General features: G+C 39.0%; 1 protein-coding gene across 2 annotated transcripts in view; it reads right to left on the reverse strand.

Moving 5' to 3' along the window:
* The window catches only part of Ccdc30 (coiled-coil domain containing 30), a 126,129-nt gene that overhangs the window by 36,406 nt on the left and 71,094 nt on the right, over positions 1-18,629 (reverse strand). For both annotated transcript variants that reach the window (XM_046468816.2, XM_046468817.2), the window contains 2 exons: positions 10,880-11,089; positions 6,800-6,954 (listed from right to left, as the gene is read on the reverse strand). In XM_046468816.2, the coding sequence (XP_046324772.1) occupies positions 6,800-6,954; positions 10,880-11,089 (365 nt within the window). The remainder of the gene's footprint in view (positions 1-6,799; positions 6,955-10,879; positions 11,090-18,629) is intronic.

An 18,629-nucleotide genomic window follows, 5' to 3' on the forward strand; every position in this document is an offset into this window, starting at 1 on the left:
ATCCCCGGTACCAAAAAAAAAAAAATTAATAAAGAAAATATATATCAATTTTCTATAATCTCTTCTAGAAAATTCCTAATTATTTTTCAGTACTTAGGATTGAACACAGGGCCTCATGCATGCTATGCAAGCACTCTACCAGTGAGCTACATCCCCAGCCCTTTTAAAACTTTTATTTTGAGACAGGGTCTTGCTATGTTGCCTAGGCCGGCCTCCAGCTTGCAATTCTGCCTCAGCCTCCTGAGTAGCTGAGATTACAAATGTCTGCTACTGTGCTCAGCCCCTAATTAATTTTTTGAGGCAATCATTACTATAATAGCAAAATCAGATAAAGATATTACCAGAAAGGGAACAGTAGACCAGTATCTCTCATGAACAGATCCAAACTCCTTAAAGTGGTTTGTTAGACTCCACATGTCCTAAGCCTAGTTGACCTTCCTAGCCTCATTTTATCACTCTTCTCTATTCCCAAGAGTTTCATTCTGGCCAAATAGTCTTTCCTTACTCTACTGAAGAAGATGATAACAATACTGACAACAGTAATTACAATAACATAAAATATTATAACAATAACACTTTTTAATATAGTGACTCTAATGTGTTGGAGAGGGCCATAAGAGATATAGTTGTTTTTTTTGTTTGTTTGTTTTGGTACTGGGGATTGAACCCAGGGGCACTTTACCACTGAGCCACATTCCCAACCCTTTTTATTTGTTTAGTTTAAGACAGGGACTTAAGTTGTTTGGGACTCTCTAAGTGGCTAAGGCTGACTTTGAACTTGTGATGCTCCTGCCTTAGTCTCCCAAACTGCAGGATTACTGGCAATGTGCCAAGAGATATATTTGTGCAGAATGTAAAAGTGAAGTATTTTGTGCTTTACATTTGGATGGGGCAGGTGCTTCTGTAGTTCATACATGTTGCCACATATCTGTTGTTCATTTGGCATGAGGAGACAGCCAGGCCTATCTTCCCTTGGATCTTCCTTTAACTTCTCCTGCTCCTGGATCAGGTGGTGCATGCCTGTCATTCAAGCAACTCAGAAGGCTGAGGCAGTAGGATTGCAAATTCAAGGACAGCCTCAGCAACTGTGAGACCCTCAGAAACTTAGTGAGACCCTGTCTGAAAAAATTTTAAAAATGACTGGGGATGTAGCTCAAGTGGTAAAGTACCCCTGGGTTCAATCTCAAGTTAAAAAAAAAAGAAAAGAAAGAAAACAAATCCCTGTAACAAATCTTACTAGGGCTGGGGCTGGGGCTGGGGCTGAGTGGTAGAATTCTTGCTTTGCTTAACATACATGAGGCTGTGGGTTTAATCCCCAGCACTGCAAAAAAACAAAACAAAATAAAACCAACAAATCTCTTATTAAACATATACTTCTCCCACTGGTTCTATTTCTCTGATTGAATCCTGACCAATAACAGTGCTTATTATGTGCCAGGATATATATCACTATAATAGCAAGAAATTGGGAAAAAATATAAATGCCCAACAATGAAGGATTTATTAAGCAACTTATGGCACATTATTAGAATAATGATATAGAAGATTTACAGTCAAATAAACAGAACATAATATTTTAAGAAAAAAAGTATGTAACAATCTAAATGTATACATGGGAGTAACTTTGTTCCAGTTTACAAAATAATATGTGCTATGTAATTCCTTATGATGGAAAAATTCCCCTATGTATTTCTTTTTCCTATACTTGGTTTGAATATTTTTTCTACATATTTCTTCTCAGCAAATCTTCATTGAAGCTGTACAGAACTGGTATCCCTTTTCCCATTTTAGAGATAAGAACACCAAGCTTCAGAAAAGTTAAATAGCCTTTTTCATTGTTCTAATCTTTGGTTATATTTTTTGTTTCTTGAAATCCTTTGCACAGTTGTTTTATAATCAGATTTCCATAATCCCAGTTGCTGAGGTTCTTGGGGGTTATAAATCTGGTGCTTGTTGTTTCTGCTGATTTTTGTTGCTGATAGCCAGTTTCCTTGCGGTGTTTGGTAACATCAATTGTAAGTTTATATTTTATTAAGCTTGATATAGAGGAGTCCTTACTATCTAAATCAGGGTTTCTTTCCTCCAGAGATTGTTTGTATTTTCTTAGTTCAGCTCTCTTAGCTTGTGGCAAGCTTCCTTGGCTTCTCCTGAACCCAGGATAAGCAACTCAGAAGGCCGAGGCAGTAGAACCCAGGGCTGATATTATTATCTGTCCCTTGACTTAGAAGTTTGCATATTGTTCATCAAATTTTTTTTTAGTTTATTTTGCTCTTGGGGCTTGTTTTAATTATCTTTTTGCATTTATGTGACCAAAATACCCAACAAGAACAATTTAAAGGAGGAAAAGTTTATTTGAAGCTCACTGTCTCAGATGCCTTAGTCCACAGATAGCTGACTCTATTGCTCTGAGCCCAAAGTGAGGCAGCATATTATGGGGGAGGGCCCCAGAGGAGAAAAGCTGCTTGGCTCATGCTGGGGTCAGGAAACAGGAGTTGAGGGGAGAGGCCATAGGGAAGATGAACCCTTCTAGGGCATACCCCTGTGACCCACCTCCTCCAGCCACACCTACCTATGGTTACCACTCAAATCTATTCAACTAGGATGAACTGATTAGGTTACAGTTCTCAATACAATTATTCCACCTTTCAATGTTCCTGTATTAATACAGGAATTCTTTTGGTGGGGGCATATCATATCCAAACTGTAGCATTCTACCCTGGGCCCCCAAAAGCTCATGTCCATGTCTAAGAGTTTGATCTCCAAGATTCTTAAATTTTGTATTGCCCACATCCAAAGTCTCCTCTGAGGCTGAAGGCAACCTCTTGGCTGTGAGCCCCTGTAAAAGCAAGTTACATATATCCAATATAGAGTGGCAAAGAGTAAACATTCCTATTCTTTTTTTCTTTTTTTAATATTTATTTTTTAGTTATAGGTGGACACAATATCTTTAATTTTATGTGGTGCTGAGGATCGAACCCAGTGTCCCACGCATGCTAGGCAAGCGCTCTACCTCTGAGCCACAACCCCAGCCCCAACATTCCCATTCTAAAAGGAAAGAATAGAAGCATAAAAAAACCTACAGCATCTAGGACTCGTGGTTGCAAGGTGTTATTTCCAAAGGGCTTGAGCAGCCCTGCTCCTTTGGCCTTTGGGCTAGTGCACATGGGCTGTCTCCCTGAAGCTAGCAGCTTTTCTTGGCAGACAGTCCATGTTACTGGCATCTGTTAATTCCTGGGGTCTCCACTGCAACTTCAGTTCCATCGTTACAGCTTCCTGCTTATCATCCTCTTAGTGGCAACCCATAGGAACTCTAACCCTGTTGTACTTTGCCTGGCCTCCCAGGGCTTCCTTTGAAATCTCAGTGGAAGGATCCATGACTCCAGATCCTGCATTTCTGCAGAAGCAGCATGTTGATGACGCCAAGGTCTGCAGCCAGCTTATGCAATACCCCTGTTCCCCGCCACCCACCCCCAGGCAGGGCTGCAGCAGTGAGTACCTGCAGGTTCAGCATGGTGAAATAACTTCTGAGGCCCCCCTTGTGAGCAGGGTGCCCACATGATATCTTCTCAAAAGAACTTTGTCTTCTGTACCCTGGAGCCTGTAGTGGGTGTGGTCTTGCAAATTCCTGAGATGCCCTTGAGGCATCTTTCCCATGTTTCTGTGCTAACTATCTAGCATCTCTTTAGGGGCTATAATCTCTTCAACCAAGCACAACTTCCTCCTCTCCAGGTTTACTCACACTTTTCTGGTCAAGCTGTAATTTTTTTTAAAAAAGTTTATACTTATTTATAATCCACTAGGATAAATACCCATTTTATGCAGCTGTACCCTTTAATTCATTTTTTTTCTGAAATAAGTACAAAAGACCAATTTAAAATTGAGACAAGCATTTAAAGGAAAATTTTTTGACTCAAATTCTGAAAAAAAAACTATAAATGGTTCACTTTTACCAAAACAATTGGTTTTTATACAAAATATAAAGAACTTTACACTATAAACAAAGACTTCTGGGCTGGGGCTGTAGCTCAGTGGCAGAACGCTTGCCTAGCATGTGAGAGGCACTGGGTTCAATCCTTAGCACCATATAAAAATAAACGAATAAAATAAAAGCCTGCTCTCCAAACACAACTACCAAAACAAAAATTAAAAAAAAAAAACCCCAAAGACTTCTGTATATGTATTTAAAATAAGAATTCTATCTGCTTTTTCCTCCAATTCTTCTCAAGCACAAAGCATACACACTCAAGCCAGAAAGCTAATAACCTCAATGGGCAGACTGTTTCAGAATAAGCCTTCACCCCAAATACATGTGGAAAGATAGTACTGATTTTTTTCTTTTGGCTCAAAGTTCAGAACATCAATAAGTTTCAATTTAGTTTCCAAAACTCTCCTGTATTAACATGAAAAGCACACCAATGTCAAGCTGCAATATAAAAAAAAATCCTTTAGTTCTGAGCTGGGCACAGTGGCACATGTTTATAATTCCAGTGACTGGGGAGGCTAAGGCAGGAGGATCACAAGTTTGAGAAGAGTCTCAGCAATTTAGTGAGGCTCTAAGCAATTTAGAGAGACCCTGTCTCAAAAAAAAAACAAAAAACAAACAAAAAAAAAACTGGTCAGAGATGGAGCTCAGTGGTAAAGCACCCCTGGGTTCAATCCCCAGTATAAAAAATAAATCCTTTAGTTCTGCTTTCTGCTCCTGACTTTCACAGTAAACCTGGCTAAAAATTGCCAGCAATATCCATGTAATTGGTTGAATGCTGTATTGCTGGAAATTTCCTCTGCCATATTAATTAGTTCATCACTTTTAAATTCAGTCTCATACAAGACTCAGGACATGTAGAAAAGTTCTTTGCCAGACTGTAACACAAATGGCTTCTACTCCAATTCCTAAAGGTTTTCATTTCCCTCTGAAACCAAACAGTTGACATTTCTATGAGCATTCTGTTCTGAGTGCCACCAGAATCACCCATTAAGCTCTGCTTACAATATTCTAAAGCTTTTCTGGTTTGCATCTAAACTTTCAAAATTCCTCCCATAAACCAGCTACAAAGGCTTCTGAATTGCATAGTCAGGTTGTCACAGCAATGACTCCTCTTCTTGGTACCAATTTGTTTTTGTCAGCTTTTGCATCATTGTAACCAAAACACCCATCAAGAATAACTTAGAGGAGGAAAAATTAATTTGGAGCTCACAGTTCAGAGGTCTCAGTTCATAGATGGCCAACAACAGTGCTCTGGGTCCACGGTGAGGCAGCGCATCATGGGGGAAGAGCCCAGCACAGGAAAGTTGTTCAACTTAGGGTGGGTCAGGAAGTAGAGGTGCAGAGGAAGGAACCACAGGGAAGATGAACCCTTTCAGGGAACACCTCCAGTGACCCAGCCATACTCTACCTGCTTACTGTGACCACCCAGTCAATCCATTCAAACTAAGATAGACTAATTAGGTTCCACTCTCACAATCCAATCATTTTATCTCTGAACATTCCTGCATTAATACAGGAGCTTTTGAGGGACACCTCATATTCATACCATAACAAGACTTTTTCTTGCTTTCTTGTGAGCAGTACTTTAAAAGGTATGCTCATTGTTAAATAATCAGAATCTAGTGGCATTATAACATCAGGATAGCCTGTCACCTTGCTAGATATGGCAGGGGAGACAAATATTCTTTCATAGCACCTCACTGAGTAGATTTATTATTTATTCATATATATATATATATATATATATATATATATATATATATATATATATATATATTCATTCACTTACTCCAATGTTTATTCACTAGGGAGGCCCAAGGCTAGAATTTCAGCTACCCATTAGGTAAGGTTCTGATCTACAAAGAATGTGTGAATATCTGCATATCTTTTTAGTGGCTAAAACCATATTTTTCTCAAAATATATGTGAATCATTTTGAATTTCATAAAAATAAAAAGCATGTATGAAGCTTTGGGTTTAATCCTTTATTTTAAAAAATAAATAAATCAGATTTTTCAGTTCTGCAAGGGTACAAAGAAACCTATTATTGATGCTAGGTGATGTGCTAATAGGCACTTGGTTCATAAGAGACTTCTATGAATTTACTAAGCTATTGAAGTTACTGAAATTTAGAGCAGAAAATGTGTTAATTAATTAAAAATATTTGAAGTACTGAGGATTAAATCCAGGGGCATTCTCTACTGCTAAGCCATATCCCCTCCCTATTTACTTTTTATTTTGAGACAGGCTCTTGCTGAGTTGTCCAGGCTAGCAGTCCTGAGTTGTCCAGGCTAGAACTTGCAATCCTCCTGCCTCAGCCTTCCGAGTTGAGTCTCTGGGATTATAGGCATGTACCCCTGTGCCTGACTTCCTAGAGGATGCTTTGAGTAAGAATCATAATCATCATAATAATTTTAGAAAGAAGAGATAGTAGTTCCTTTCTGGCAGCATTTGTTAATGATTAAGATGCCTATAAGTTATTGAAATCACCCTGAAGAACATTAGCTGATAAAGGTAAAACAATAACTTCACTGTAGTCTGAATATGTGTCAATCATAATTCATTGGCAATCCAGTCATTCAAGAAAATTCACAGGTGTACCAGGTGTGCACCAAAACAAGAAGTCTGCTCTGCCTTTAGGAATTCCACACTTGTGCCAGAGATAACAAGAAAATAAACAACTAGGATGCAGTGTGGTGAGTGTAACTGAGTCTGCCTCAGTGAGACTGAGGAAATACCACCTTAGTGAAATAACGTTGCTGGTGAGCTGAGTCCTGGCTACACCCCTGGGAAACTCAGATCCTGCTCCTCTTACCTCTTCTGTTGTTCTTCCTGATACTGTTGCCTTAACTCAGCTTCATTTTCTATTGCATCTTTGATCTTTTCCTCTAGTTTTTTCTTTGTCAAAATACAGGTATCTGTGAGACAGACTTTATGAGCTTGTTCCAATTTCTGCTGCAGGTCCAAAATCTTGAATGAAAAAAGTTGACAAATAAAACATTAGGAAGGGTATAATCTTTTTTTTTTTTTCCTTTTGAATCAGGGAAACAGCATACGATCCCCAACATAGCTAACATACAGATATGATCTAAGGTAAAGAGTATAACTTTATAACTTTAAAATAAGTGACTTGATATTTGCCATTTGAAATCATTATTAGTATTCAATGTGTATGTATAAAAGAAGCTATCTCATGAAAAGAATCCTTCCCACCCTTATCCCATTTCCTCCCAGCCTTCCTCTACCAAATAGGTAATCACTGTTATTAGTTTCTTTTGTATCCTTTCAGATATTCATTTGTAAATAAATATTACATAGTTATCCTTCATACACATAAAAATTTCATATAAGTAATAACATGCTAAATATAATTATGCATCTTGCCTTTTACAAATAAAAATATACTTGGTGATTTTTTCCATATTATTTGTACATAGAGTCACCTTCTCTTTTACAGTTGCATACCATTCTACAATAAGGACATACTAAACTTATTTAATAAGCCCCCAATCTTTTGCTACAACAACAACAACGACAACAACAACAAAACACTATTACAACTGATGTCTATAGAATAAATTTTGAAGTGTGATTTGGTAGGGCAGAATTTATTAGATATTAGTTATTGTTTGATGGATAATGCCAAACTGCCTCCATAGGAATTAGACCAATTTATATTTTGAGCAACAATGTTGAAAGTATCTAAAGTATCTAGTTTTTCCAGAGTGTGGTTAGATTAATGAATAATACCTCAAAACAAAACAGAAGTCTCTTATGAATGAAGTACCTATTAGTATATCACCTAGCACTAATATCAGGTTCCTCATTATCCTTGTAGAACTGAAAATCTGATTTATTTATTTTTTAAAGTTGTAGATGAACATGATATATTTATTTATGTATTTTTTATGCAGTGCTAGGGATTGAACCCAGGGTTTCACACATGCTAGACAAGCAAGCGCTCTGCCACTGAGCTATATCCCTAGCCCTGAAAAAATCTGATTTATTAATTTGAAAGGGTCCTATATAATTGCATTTTAGAATATGCATGTTAGATCAAAAGTGTCATTCAAAACATGTTTTTGCTATTCAAGTTTCCTTTGAAATTTGTTTCCACTTTCTTTCTTTCTTCCCCTCCTCCTCCTCCTCTTTTTGTGGCAGCACTGGGATTGAAACCAGGGGTATGCTAAATTACATCCCAAAATTTTTTTGCAGGGTGGGGGAGGGGGTACTGGGGATTTACCCTGAGCTACATTCCCCAGCGTTTTATTTATTTATTTTTGGTACTGGGGATTGAACTCAGTAGCACTCAACCAATGAGACATCCCCAGCCCTATTTTGTGTTTTATTTAGAGACAGGGTCTCACTGAGTTGCTTAGGGGCTTGCTAAGTTGCTGAGGCTGGCTTTGAACTTTCATTTCTCCTGCCTCAGCCTCCTGAGCTGCTGGAATTTCAGGCTTGTACCACCGTGCCCAGATTCCCCAGCCCTTCATATATTTCATTTTGAGACAGGGTCTTGCTCAGTTGCTGAAACTGGTGCGATCCTCCTGCCTTCACCTCCCAAATTGCTAGGATTACAGGCATGTGCCCCTGCATCCGGCTTCCTCATTATTATTATCATTTTATAAACCCTTGTTTCACCTGAAATTGTAACTGTTACATAGTAGGTGCTCAATAAATATTTGTTAAATGAATAGATTTCAGAAGGATAGCTATTTTCTTTAGATGTATTACTGACCCAAGAAGGAATCCTCTATAATGGTTTAGCACCATATTCCCCACAAATATTCAGTGAATGCCAGTGGATGGTAGCAGCCCTTTTCTAAAAGAAGGGCTTTCTGCATCAATCTCAGTCCTGGATTGCTGCCCTCGTCCAGCGAGGCAACTGAACCAAAGTCATTCGAGTGAATGTGGAGTGATGCAAAATACCACACAGACACAGAACACCTTGTTATATGAGCTTCAGGACGGCTTCCCCAGCTCCTGGCCTCAGGCTCCTACAAGGGGGCAAGAGGCTGACGAGAGACAGGGATCTTACATTCTGGAGTTGGCTTTTATTGGGGGACACTGTTTCTTAGACCATTCTATCCAAGGGCTGGGGATATAGCTCAGTTGGTAGAGTGCTTGCCTCGCATGCACAAGGCCCTGGGTTCTATTCCCAGCACCACACACAAAACCATTCTATCCAAAAACGGGCAAAGGGGTAGGATTACAAAGGAATAGCAACTCCACCAGGTAATGCTCCTACTCCTGGAGCTATGCCTCATTAATCAAGTAAAACCCAAGTTATTGTCAAATTGTTTTTCAAATGGTATACTAATTTATTCTTTCATCTAACATTAGTATATAAGAGTTCTTGTGGGCTGGGGTAAATGTCATGGCTTTAAAAATAAAAAGTCCCTATTCCATCAAATACTCCTCAATATTTAGTACCACATTTAAACATTTTACCCAGTTTTTATCAATTTTACCAATTAATTTTTAAAGAAGTTTATTTATTTATTTTTTTAGTTATAGATGGACCTTTATTTTATTTATTTATATGTGGGGCTGAGAATCGAACCCAGTGCCTCACACATGCTAGGCAAGCACTCTGCCGCTGAGCCACAATCCCAGCCCTGAAAAGTTATTTTTTAACCGGAGTAAGAACATACATATGGGAAAGTAACATACATGTACATGTTAAGTAATATACATGTCTTAAGCATATTCAACATAGTATCACTTGTGTAACTAGTTCAGTGCCACAGAAGATTCTCTTGTGTCCCTCCTACTTAACATAAAGATGAGGAGGAGGACTATCCCACCTCTGTAGCTTATTTATTTATTTGGTACAAGTGATTGAACCTAGGGGCACTTTACCACTGAGCTACATCCCTGGTCCTTTTTATTTTTTGAGACATGATCTTGCTAAATTGCTTAGGGCCTCACTAAATTGCTGAGGCTAGCCTATAACTTGTGATTCTCCTACCTCAGCCTTCCATCACTGGGATTACAGGTGTGTACCATGACACCTGGCTGTAGTTTAGTTTTGTTCTTGAATTTCGTATAATTAGAATTGTGTGTGTGTGTGTGTGTGTGTATGTGTACTAGGGGTTGAACCCAGGGGTTCTTTACCACTGAGCCACATCCCCAGCCATTTTTATTTTTTATTTTGAGATAGGGTCTTGCTAAGTTGATAAGGGCTTGGCTAGGTTGCTGAGGCTGGCTTTGAACTTGCAATCCTCTTGTCTTAGCCTCTTAGTTGCTGGGATAACAAGTAGGTACCACCACACCCAATCTTAGTATGAACCCTTTTGTATTGTATTTCTTTTTTTAATTTAACATTTGATTTATTTAGTTTAATTAATTCTGCTTCCATCTTCTTTTTGATGTTTGCTTTATATGTATATGGTTGATGAAAAGATCTTTTATCTAAGGCTTAACTCAGACAAAGCGGCACATGTCAATGTGCAACTGCTATATGCTACTGCCACCTGGTGTTAGGTAACCTAAAATGCAGGGGCAATGTTCCCAAATGGTTCAATTCCTAACAAGAATCCTTGTAAAAATTCCAAAATAGAAACCACATAAACAGTCAACCCAAATGAGAGGAAAATAAATAAGCCCTTTAAAATCTGACAACATAAAACAAAGTGCTATGGGCTCAGTCAGTTCTTTAAATTCACGTTATTACTTTAATGAAAATTTTAAGTTCATGGAGTTTTTAAAAACATGAGATTTGCTGGAATTGTAATAGCAGTTGAAATCAAAAGAAGTAAAAATGGAGGGAGAGCAAAAGGAAAAAAAAATTAGGATTCTATCCAGTTTGAAACTATCTATTTTTTGAAATCCTTGAGGAAACAGCATTCCCGTGGTGGGATTCAGAGCAAGGCTGTTGGTTAAGGATAATTACCTTTTCCTCTGCACTGGCAACTTTAGATTTCTCCTGAGCCAGCTTTTCCTGCAGAAGGTTCTGCGATTTGAGGCTCTGAGCCTGCTTCAGTCCTTCCAGCTCCAGTTCTCTGATCTTCTGCTGACAGTGCTTCCACTCTGCAGTGAGCGAGGCGTACATCTTTGTGCTGTCTAGTAACTTCTGGTGGGCCTGCTTTTGTTCGATTTTGATCTAAAGGTGGGAAATAAATAAGAACGATAAGGTAAAAAATAAGCATGGAGTGAATGTGAACCAAATAAGCAACTTTCAAAGGAGTTCAGTTCCCCCAAAGCCCATGAATACTGATGCCGAAGAGCTGGTGACCTGTCTGGAGCTGCCAGGCAGGAGTAAGGCTTGCCAAAGCTCATCTAGCCCAAGGTAGCTGGACAAAGGAATTTCCTCAAGAGTTTCTATGTTTCCAGATCCTAAACATTTTCCATCCTTTCTTTAATCTACTCCAACACAGCTTTCATCTCTTACTACTCAATAGAAGCATTTTTGCCATGGGCACTGAGTACCCCGTTGTCAAAATAAGCCCAATGTACTAGTGACCTCTCGGTAGCATATACTCCCTCCATTTCAGAAAGTCCCCCTGTGGGCCTGGTGGTGCATGACTGTAATCCCAGTGACTTGGGAGACTAAGGCAGAAGGATCATAAGTTCAAGGCCAGCCAGAAAGTTCTCCTCTCTTAGAATCTGATACCAGACTCTCCTGGTTTTCACTTACCTCTCTGCTATTGCTTCCTGGTCTCCTTTGGAGTATCTTCTAATGCTACCCCATCTCTCCTCCTGGAGTACCCCTAATAAATGTCTATACCTGGCAGGGAAGGCTCACAGACAAAATTCCTGAGAGAATGTTCTTTGTCCTTGTGGGAAAGAAGATTCTCCGGTCTCAAAGTTTTTCAGTTAAATCAATAGGGATTATATTTATAGTATCTTCCTCATGTGACTTCTGTGTATTGATCAATTAGATTCTTTCAAAATCCAAAAGCTAGTAGTGTTAAACTTCTTTGAGCACCAGTTTTTTTTTTTTTTCATCTGCAATATGGGGATAATAGCTGCTTACTTTACAAGATAGCCATGCAGCTCTGTTAAGTAAGACAAAGCAATTAAAATAACAACAGAGCCAGACACTGACTTCCTTAACAAGATTCCCAAAGTTCAAAAAATAAAACCAAGAATCAATAAATAGGATGCAACCAAATTTAAAGGCTTCTGCAGAGCAAAGAAAATGGTTTCAGAGCATGAAGACAGAACCTCTGGAATGGGAGAAAATCTTTGCCAGCTGCTCCTCTGACAGGGGATTAATATCCAGAATATAAAAAAAACTTGAAAACTTAACACCAAAATACCAAATAACCCAATCAATAAATAGGAAAAAACTAAAAAGACATTTCTCAAAAGAAGAAACACAAATGGCCAACAAATGTATGAAAAATTGTTCCACATGTCTAGCGATCTGGGAGATGCAAATCCAAACTACAATAACATTTCATCTCATTCCAGTCAGAATGGTAGTCATCAAGAACACAAATAATAATAAATGCTGGCGAGGCACACTCATACATTGTTGGTGGGACTGAAAATTAGTACAACCACTCTGGAGAGCAGTGTGGAGTTTCCTCAAAAAACTAGGAATGGAATTACCAAAGACCCAGTTATCCCACTTCTTGGTATACACCCAAAGGACTTAAAATCAGCATATTATAGTGATGCAGCCACATCAATGTTTATAGCAGCTCAATTCACAATAGCTAAGCTATGGAAATAGCCCAATAGAAGAATGGATCAAGAAAATGTGGTATACATACATAATGGAGTTTTACTTTAAAGAAAAATGAAATTATGGCATTTGTTGGTACATGGATGGAACTGGAAAATGTTATGTAATTGAAATAAGACAGACTCAGAAAATCAAGTGTTAAATGTTTTCTTTCATATGGGAAAGCTAGAGCAAAATAAGGGGTAAAATATAGAGAAAGACTCAGATCTATATGTATAGAGTTAAATGGTGTGCTATTTGCTAAAGGAAAAAAAGGGAGGGGGAAGGATTGGATATCATAAAGATATAGGGAAGATGAGCAGAGTAGAAGAAAGAGATCATGAAGGAGGGAGGGGCGACCAGGAAGGGGAGGAAATGCAGAATGAATTTAATGAACTCACACTATGTGCACATATAAATATACCACCGTGAACTCAACCTTTATGCATATCTGTAAAGCACCAATCAGAAATAAATAAATAAACAAGTGAAAGGACGACCAGTCGAGCAGAGGAAGAACCGGGAAGGGAGGATGAGAGGGAAAGAGGGGAGACCAGGGACTGAAATGGAGTAAATCAAATTCCATGCCTGGATGATTTTATCAAAATGTACCCAACTAATGTGTATGACTGTAATACACTGAAGAAAGAAAGAAAAGAAGAAGGAAGGAAGGAAGGAAGGAAGGAAGGGAGGGAGGGAGGGAGGGAGGGAGGGAGGAGGGGCCAGACACGTAGGAAACACCTAGTAAGAGTTAACTGTTGTTATTCAAGGTACTGACAGCCTCTTCCTGGCGCAGTGGCAAATGCTTGCAATACACACTCTATAATTCCTCTGCCACGCTCTTCCTAGAGAAATGCGTACTTATGGATATTAGGACCCATACATGAGAGTTCATAGTAGCATTCTTTAAAAAGTAGAAAGGTTAATCAGCTCTGTTCATTTATCACACTATTCAGGGAACGTCTTACATTAATTAGCTGAATGTATCTGAAAGGATCTTATACTCTGTCCAAGGGCAAAGTTTCTTGCATAAAAGCTACTCAGGGGTCCAGAGTGCACAACTTATGAGACCTCACCCGCCACCCCCACCGCGTGCCCCATTTGCTTTAATTTCTGAAGGCCAGAGTGATGTCATCTTTAAAAATGTTAATGACCATGTAAAAATGATCAAACATTTTATTAAACAGAATAGAAATGAATGTATGTAGCAATGGAGAAATTATACCCTAAGATCAAAATGCTGCCATATCATTGGTGAGTTTTATATAGGTCAACAGGAAAAATATCATAAGCTTGTCTCTTTGATATCACTCAAAAGAAAATTTTAGATCAAGTTTTAATAAGTTACTTATTTTCCCAGTGAAAACTCCCTTTTCCTCTGCCAATCTAAACCACTTCACTCTCTCAATTTTTTTTTCCTTCATGCTCTCATTTCATTTTGGAGGACTGATATAGCTTTTGAAACATCACTGACAGGAACAAATCTATCAACTGTTGGCTTCTTCTCAAAAGGCCACTCGAACCCATTAGGAAGGCTGGAAGTTTCATTTCTAAGAACAACCTTGTCATGAAAAATCTCAGAGATAAATCCAATGAATGGGTAAGAAGAAGGAAATCAAAGAAAAGAAGAATTGGAATATTTGGTGTATTGGATTGATTCAAAAGCATGAAGCCTAAGCTTCTCATTGTCAATAAAGAGAACGTGAGACATTTCACAATAAATATATTATTCATTGACTTCACAGGCCAAGAAAGCTAAAGGCCCTGGGTCCTGATGAATGGATTATCAGTGATAGAGCCAACACTTAGCATTTTGATAATGCTGGTAATAATGAAAGAAGACAACATTGGCTTCCTTAGTAAAAATAGGATCCAGTACAATGTCTCAGTGTTAGTAGTGGCAGAATGACACTCTGCCTGAAGTTCTGCAAGCCTAAAACATTCCTTTTAATATATCCACAGTAGAAGCATGCACAGTGTCCATAAGTCATATGAAAAAAACATGTAAATTGTGGTGTTTTCTCATAGTGGAATACTATACTGCAAAGAAAAAATGAATGGACAATAGCTAAATACCATAACACGGATGAATCTCGCAAACAAAACTGATACAAGATTAATAGATATAAGGTGAACATACTGATTATATTTGTAAAACATTTAAAAATAGGCAGGGGCTGGGGAGGTAGCTTAGTGGTAGAGCACTTGTCTTCATGCATGAGACCCTGAGTTTGGTCTCCAGCACTGAAAAAACAAGGGAGGGGGGGAAACTTATCTATACTGTGTGGGAGTCATACACAGGTGGCAAGACCGTAAAGTAATGTAAATGAGTTATTACCAAAAATTAGTGCTGAAGTGGGAAGGGAGGGGATCATGATGGGAAAGGTACACAGGCCATGGTGTACACGAGCATTGTTCTATTTCTTGTCCTGGGTGGTGGTTACATGGATATTCATCTTGTAACCATGTAATATACAGTTTTACATTTACATTTTATACACTTTCTGAGTGTTAGATCCCACAATAACATGGTTTAAAGGAAATACACTGGTATTCTGATTTCTTAGCCTTGTAAGTATCCCCAACATCACCTAGAGAACCAGAGTTTGATGATCTCTGGGTGGATTTTAAGAAGTGACCCTTTGGGGCTGGGGATGTGGCTCAAGCGGTAGTGCGCTCGCCTGGCATGTGTGTGGCTCAGGTTCGATCCTCAGCACCACATACAAACAAAGATGTTGTGTCCGCTGAAAACTAAAAAATAAATATTAAAATTCTCTCTCTCTCTAAAAAAAAAAGAAAGAAAGAAAGAAAAAAAAAAGTGAGCCTTGGGACTGGGGCTGCAGCTCCAGTGGTTGATGGGAGAGCACTTGTCCAGCACACGTAAGGCCCTGCCTTTAATCCCCAGGCTGCAACACCAGCAACAACAACAACGACAACAGAAGGGAGGAGGAGGAGGGGCCTAAGTGTGCAAAGCTGAGGTTCCAGAGTGACTCCCAACTGGGGAGAGTTACAATGTGGAAAGACGAGTCTATACCGTAAAGAGGGAAACAGACCTGGGTGCAGATTTGGGCTCCGCAATTTATTAGCTTTGCCACCTTGAACAGTTTCCTCATCTGCAAAACAGTTTCCTTGCCTGTAGGTATGTGGGGAGGTTTATAAGAGATTAGGTGGACAGGCTGTCAATACAAGGTAGTTATTGTATATAATACTACTGAGATGCCTGGCACCATGAGGGAGATTTGAAACAAAGCAAAAAATATCTTCTTGCTTTACCAAGGTCTCACCGAGAGCTCTTCACTCCTGTTCATTGATTCTACAAATATTTACAGGGCATTAATCATAAGTAAGTCATCATGACCTATGTAATTCTGGCCATTGTACCTTAAGGAAGAAATACTACTCTTTGAATATGTTCAGAATTGAACTTTTAAAATGATCTATGAAACATGTTTAAAGGAAAGGTGAGAATACAAGGAAATGTGATAAAGATTTAGAATTAAGAACTACATACCAACAAAGCCTTGAGGAAATATGATCAATATTTAAAAATTCACTGTAATCCCAGCTACTTGGGAGGCTGAGGTAGGAGGATTGCAAGTTTGAAGACAGCTTCAGTGATTTATCGAGTCCCTAAGCAACTTAGTGAGACCTTGTCTCAAAATTAAAGATAAAGCGGTAAAAGCTCCCCTGGATTTAATCCTTGGTGTGTGTGTACATGTGTGCACGCATACACACACACAAACACATATTTAAAAACTCATGAGGAAGATGAGGTGTAGCTCAGTGGTGTAGCACATGTCTAGCATACATGGGGCCCTGGGTTTGATCACTAGTGTCAAAAACTTAGCCTCCTGAGGTAGCTGGGATTACAGGCGTGTACCACTGCACCTGGCTCAAACATTTTTTTAAAATTTATTTATTTTTTTGGTACCAGAGAAGGAACCTAGGAGTTCTTAACCACTGGGAAGCACCCCCAGCCCTTTTTAAAATTTTTTATTTTGAGTCAGGGTCTCACTAAGTTGCTAAGGCTGACTTAGCAAGAGGTTAATAAAGACTAAGTTTTTAATATATATTTAGACTTGAACCATATTTTACATGGTGGTTCATTTTGAATATTTATGTGATTCATAAAACTTTAGATGAATCTGTGCATGGCTTGTCTTGTTTTTAGACAAGCATGTTTGGGGGCTGTCCTCCTACCTTCTTGGTGCTCTTCTGTTAGGAAGAACAATTTTGTCATCCCATGAATTTTACCTTGGCGTAGTTGACCTTTTAATTAAACCAATAATAATGAATACATCTATTAGGGATAAATAAATCTAGTGATTAAAAAAAAAAGTAGGGCAGGACAAGCAGGGTTTTGGCTCAGGTCATTGAAGTTTAGTAAGCACTAAAAATTTTAGATAATGACTTTAAAAGATTGTGAAACTTTGTGCCCACATCTACAGTCTCAGCAACTCTGGAGGCTGAGGCAGGAGGATTGCACATTCATAGTGAGACCCTGTTTCAAAACAAAGAAGGAAAAGGGGTGAGAATGTAGTTTAGTGGTAGCGTGCCCCTGGTTCACTGCCCAATACTGCAAAAAAAAAAAAAAAAAAAAGAAAGAAAGAAAGAAAAAAAAAGAAAGAAAAAGATTGTGTAACTTTAAAACTTTATTTTTGTTGAGAACTGGAGGAGAGGCCCATCCGCCACACTGTGGCCCAGAGTTCCAAAGGAGAAGCTCGCCCAGCGCCTGGAGATACATGGTGAACCACCCCCACTCTGAGGTTCCTTATTCACCAAAGCATGGCTCCAGCCGAACATCAGAAAATATATAGGCTTGAGGCTGTCACTGCCACGAAACTGGGATATCACCGCTTCTATCAAGAGACAACAATATGGACCTGGTAAGACGTCACCAAGGTCCCTGTGGCCTGGCTGCACCAGAGGTTTCTCTACTAGGGGTGCTCAACACCCCCTTCCCCACTTTTGCAACTTTTTGTGCTATAAAACTGCGCTTCTAGAGAGCTGGAGTATTGTCTTTTAACCAACGGATTTCAGGAGAGACAGTCGCGGCTGGTCTGAACTGTTGGTTGAACTGTTGGTTCGACAGTCCCAACGGTTATCCTGTTGCTGAGGTAACAGGGAGTCTTGCATGGGATTGCCTATCTCTTGTTTCTTCTACTAACAGCCAACAGCCAACTTCTTATGATTACCTTCTCACTTGTCATATAATCTAATACCCTCCATATTCTCCTTCAGTCCCCCTTTCTACTGTTAGAAACTGTAAACCATTATGCAAACCTATTGACTATAAGGTAGAAGATAACTGAACTCATCACTTCTGATTATAGTGACAAAACTTAAAATGTAAAAATAGAAGCTGACTGATATATGGCTGCAGGTTGGGTACATTGAGTGCTGTAATATTGATCCCTCCCTTAAAAGTGAGATATTGGTAACCTACAGGGACACTATAAGACAGTAGGGCAGAAGCTGTAATACCTGGGACCTACACTGCAAGAGAGGAAGACTCATAGACATCATGAAAAAACAAGGGAGGAAAGTGCCTCAAGCAAACCAAGATACCACAACAATAGAATCCACAGATCGCGCAGTAGGTGAAATGTCAGAGAAGGAGTTCAGAATATGCATAACTGAAATGATTTGGGAATTAAAGAACAACCTAAGTGAGCAGATACAGGCAAAAATCGATCACTCCAACAAAGAGATAAGAGAGCAAATACAGGTGACCATTGATCACACCATCAAAGAGATAAGAGAGACAATATAGGATGCAAGAGACAGAGATACTGAAAGAGATAGAGATACTGGAAAAAAAAAAACCAAGCAGAAATCCTTGAAATGAAAGAAACAATAAGCCAATTAAAAAAGTCAATAGATGGGCTGGGAATGTGGCTCTAGTGGTAGCGCGCTTGCCTGGCATGCGTGCGGCCTGGGTTCGATCCTCAGCACCACATACAAACAAAGA

This window comes from Marmota monax, unplaced genomic scaffold, assembly GCF_021218885.2.
Source record: "Marmota monax isolate L192 unplaced genomic scaffold, Marmota_monax_Labrador192_F-V1.1 WCK01_AAM20220418_F8-fsc00008, whole genome shotgun sequence".
NCBI lineage: Eukaryota > Metazoa > Chordata > Mammalia > Rodentia > Sciuridae > Marmota > Marmota monax.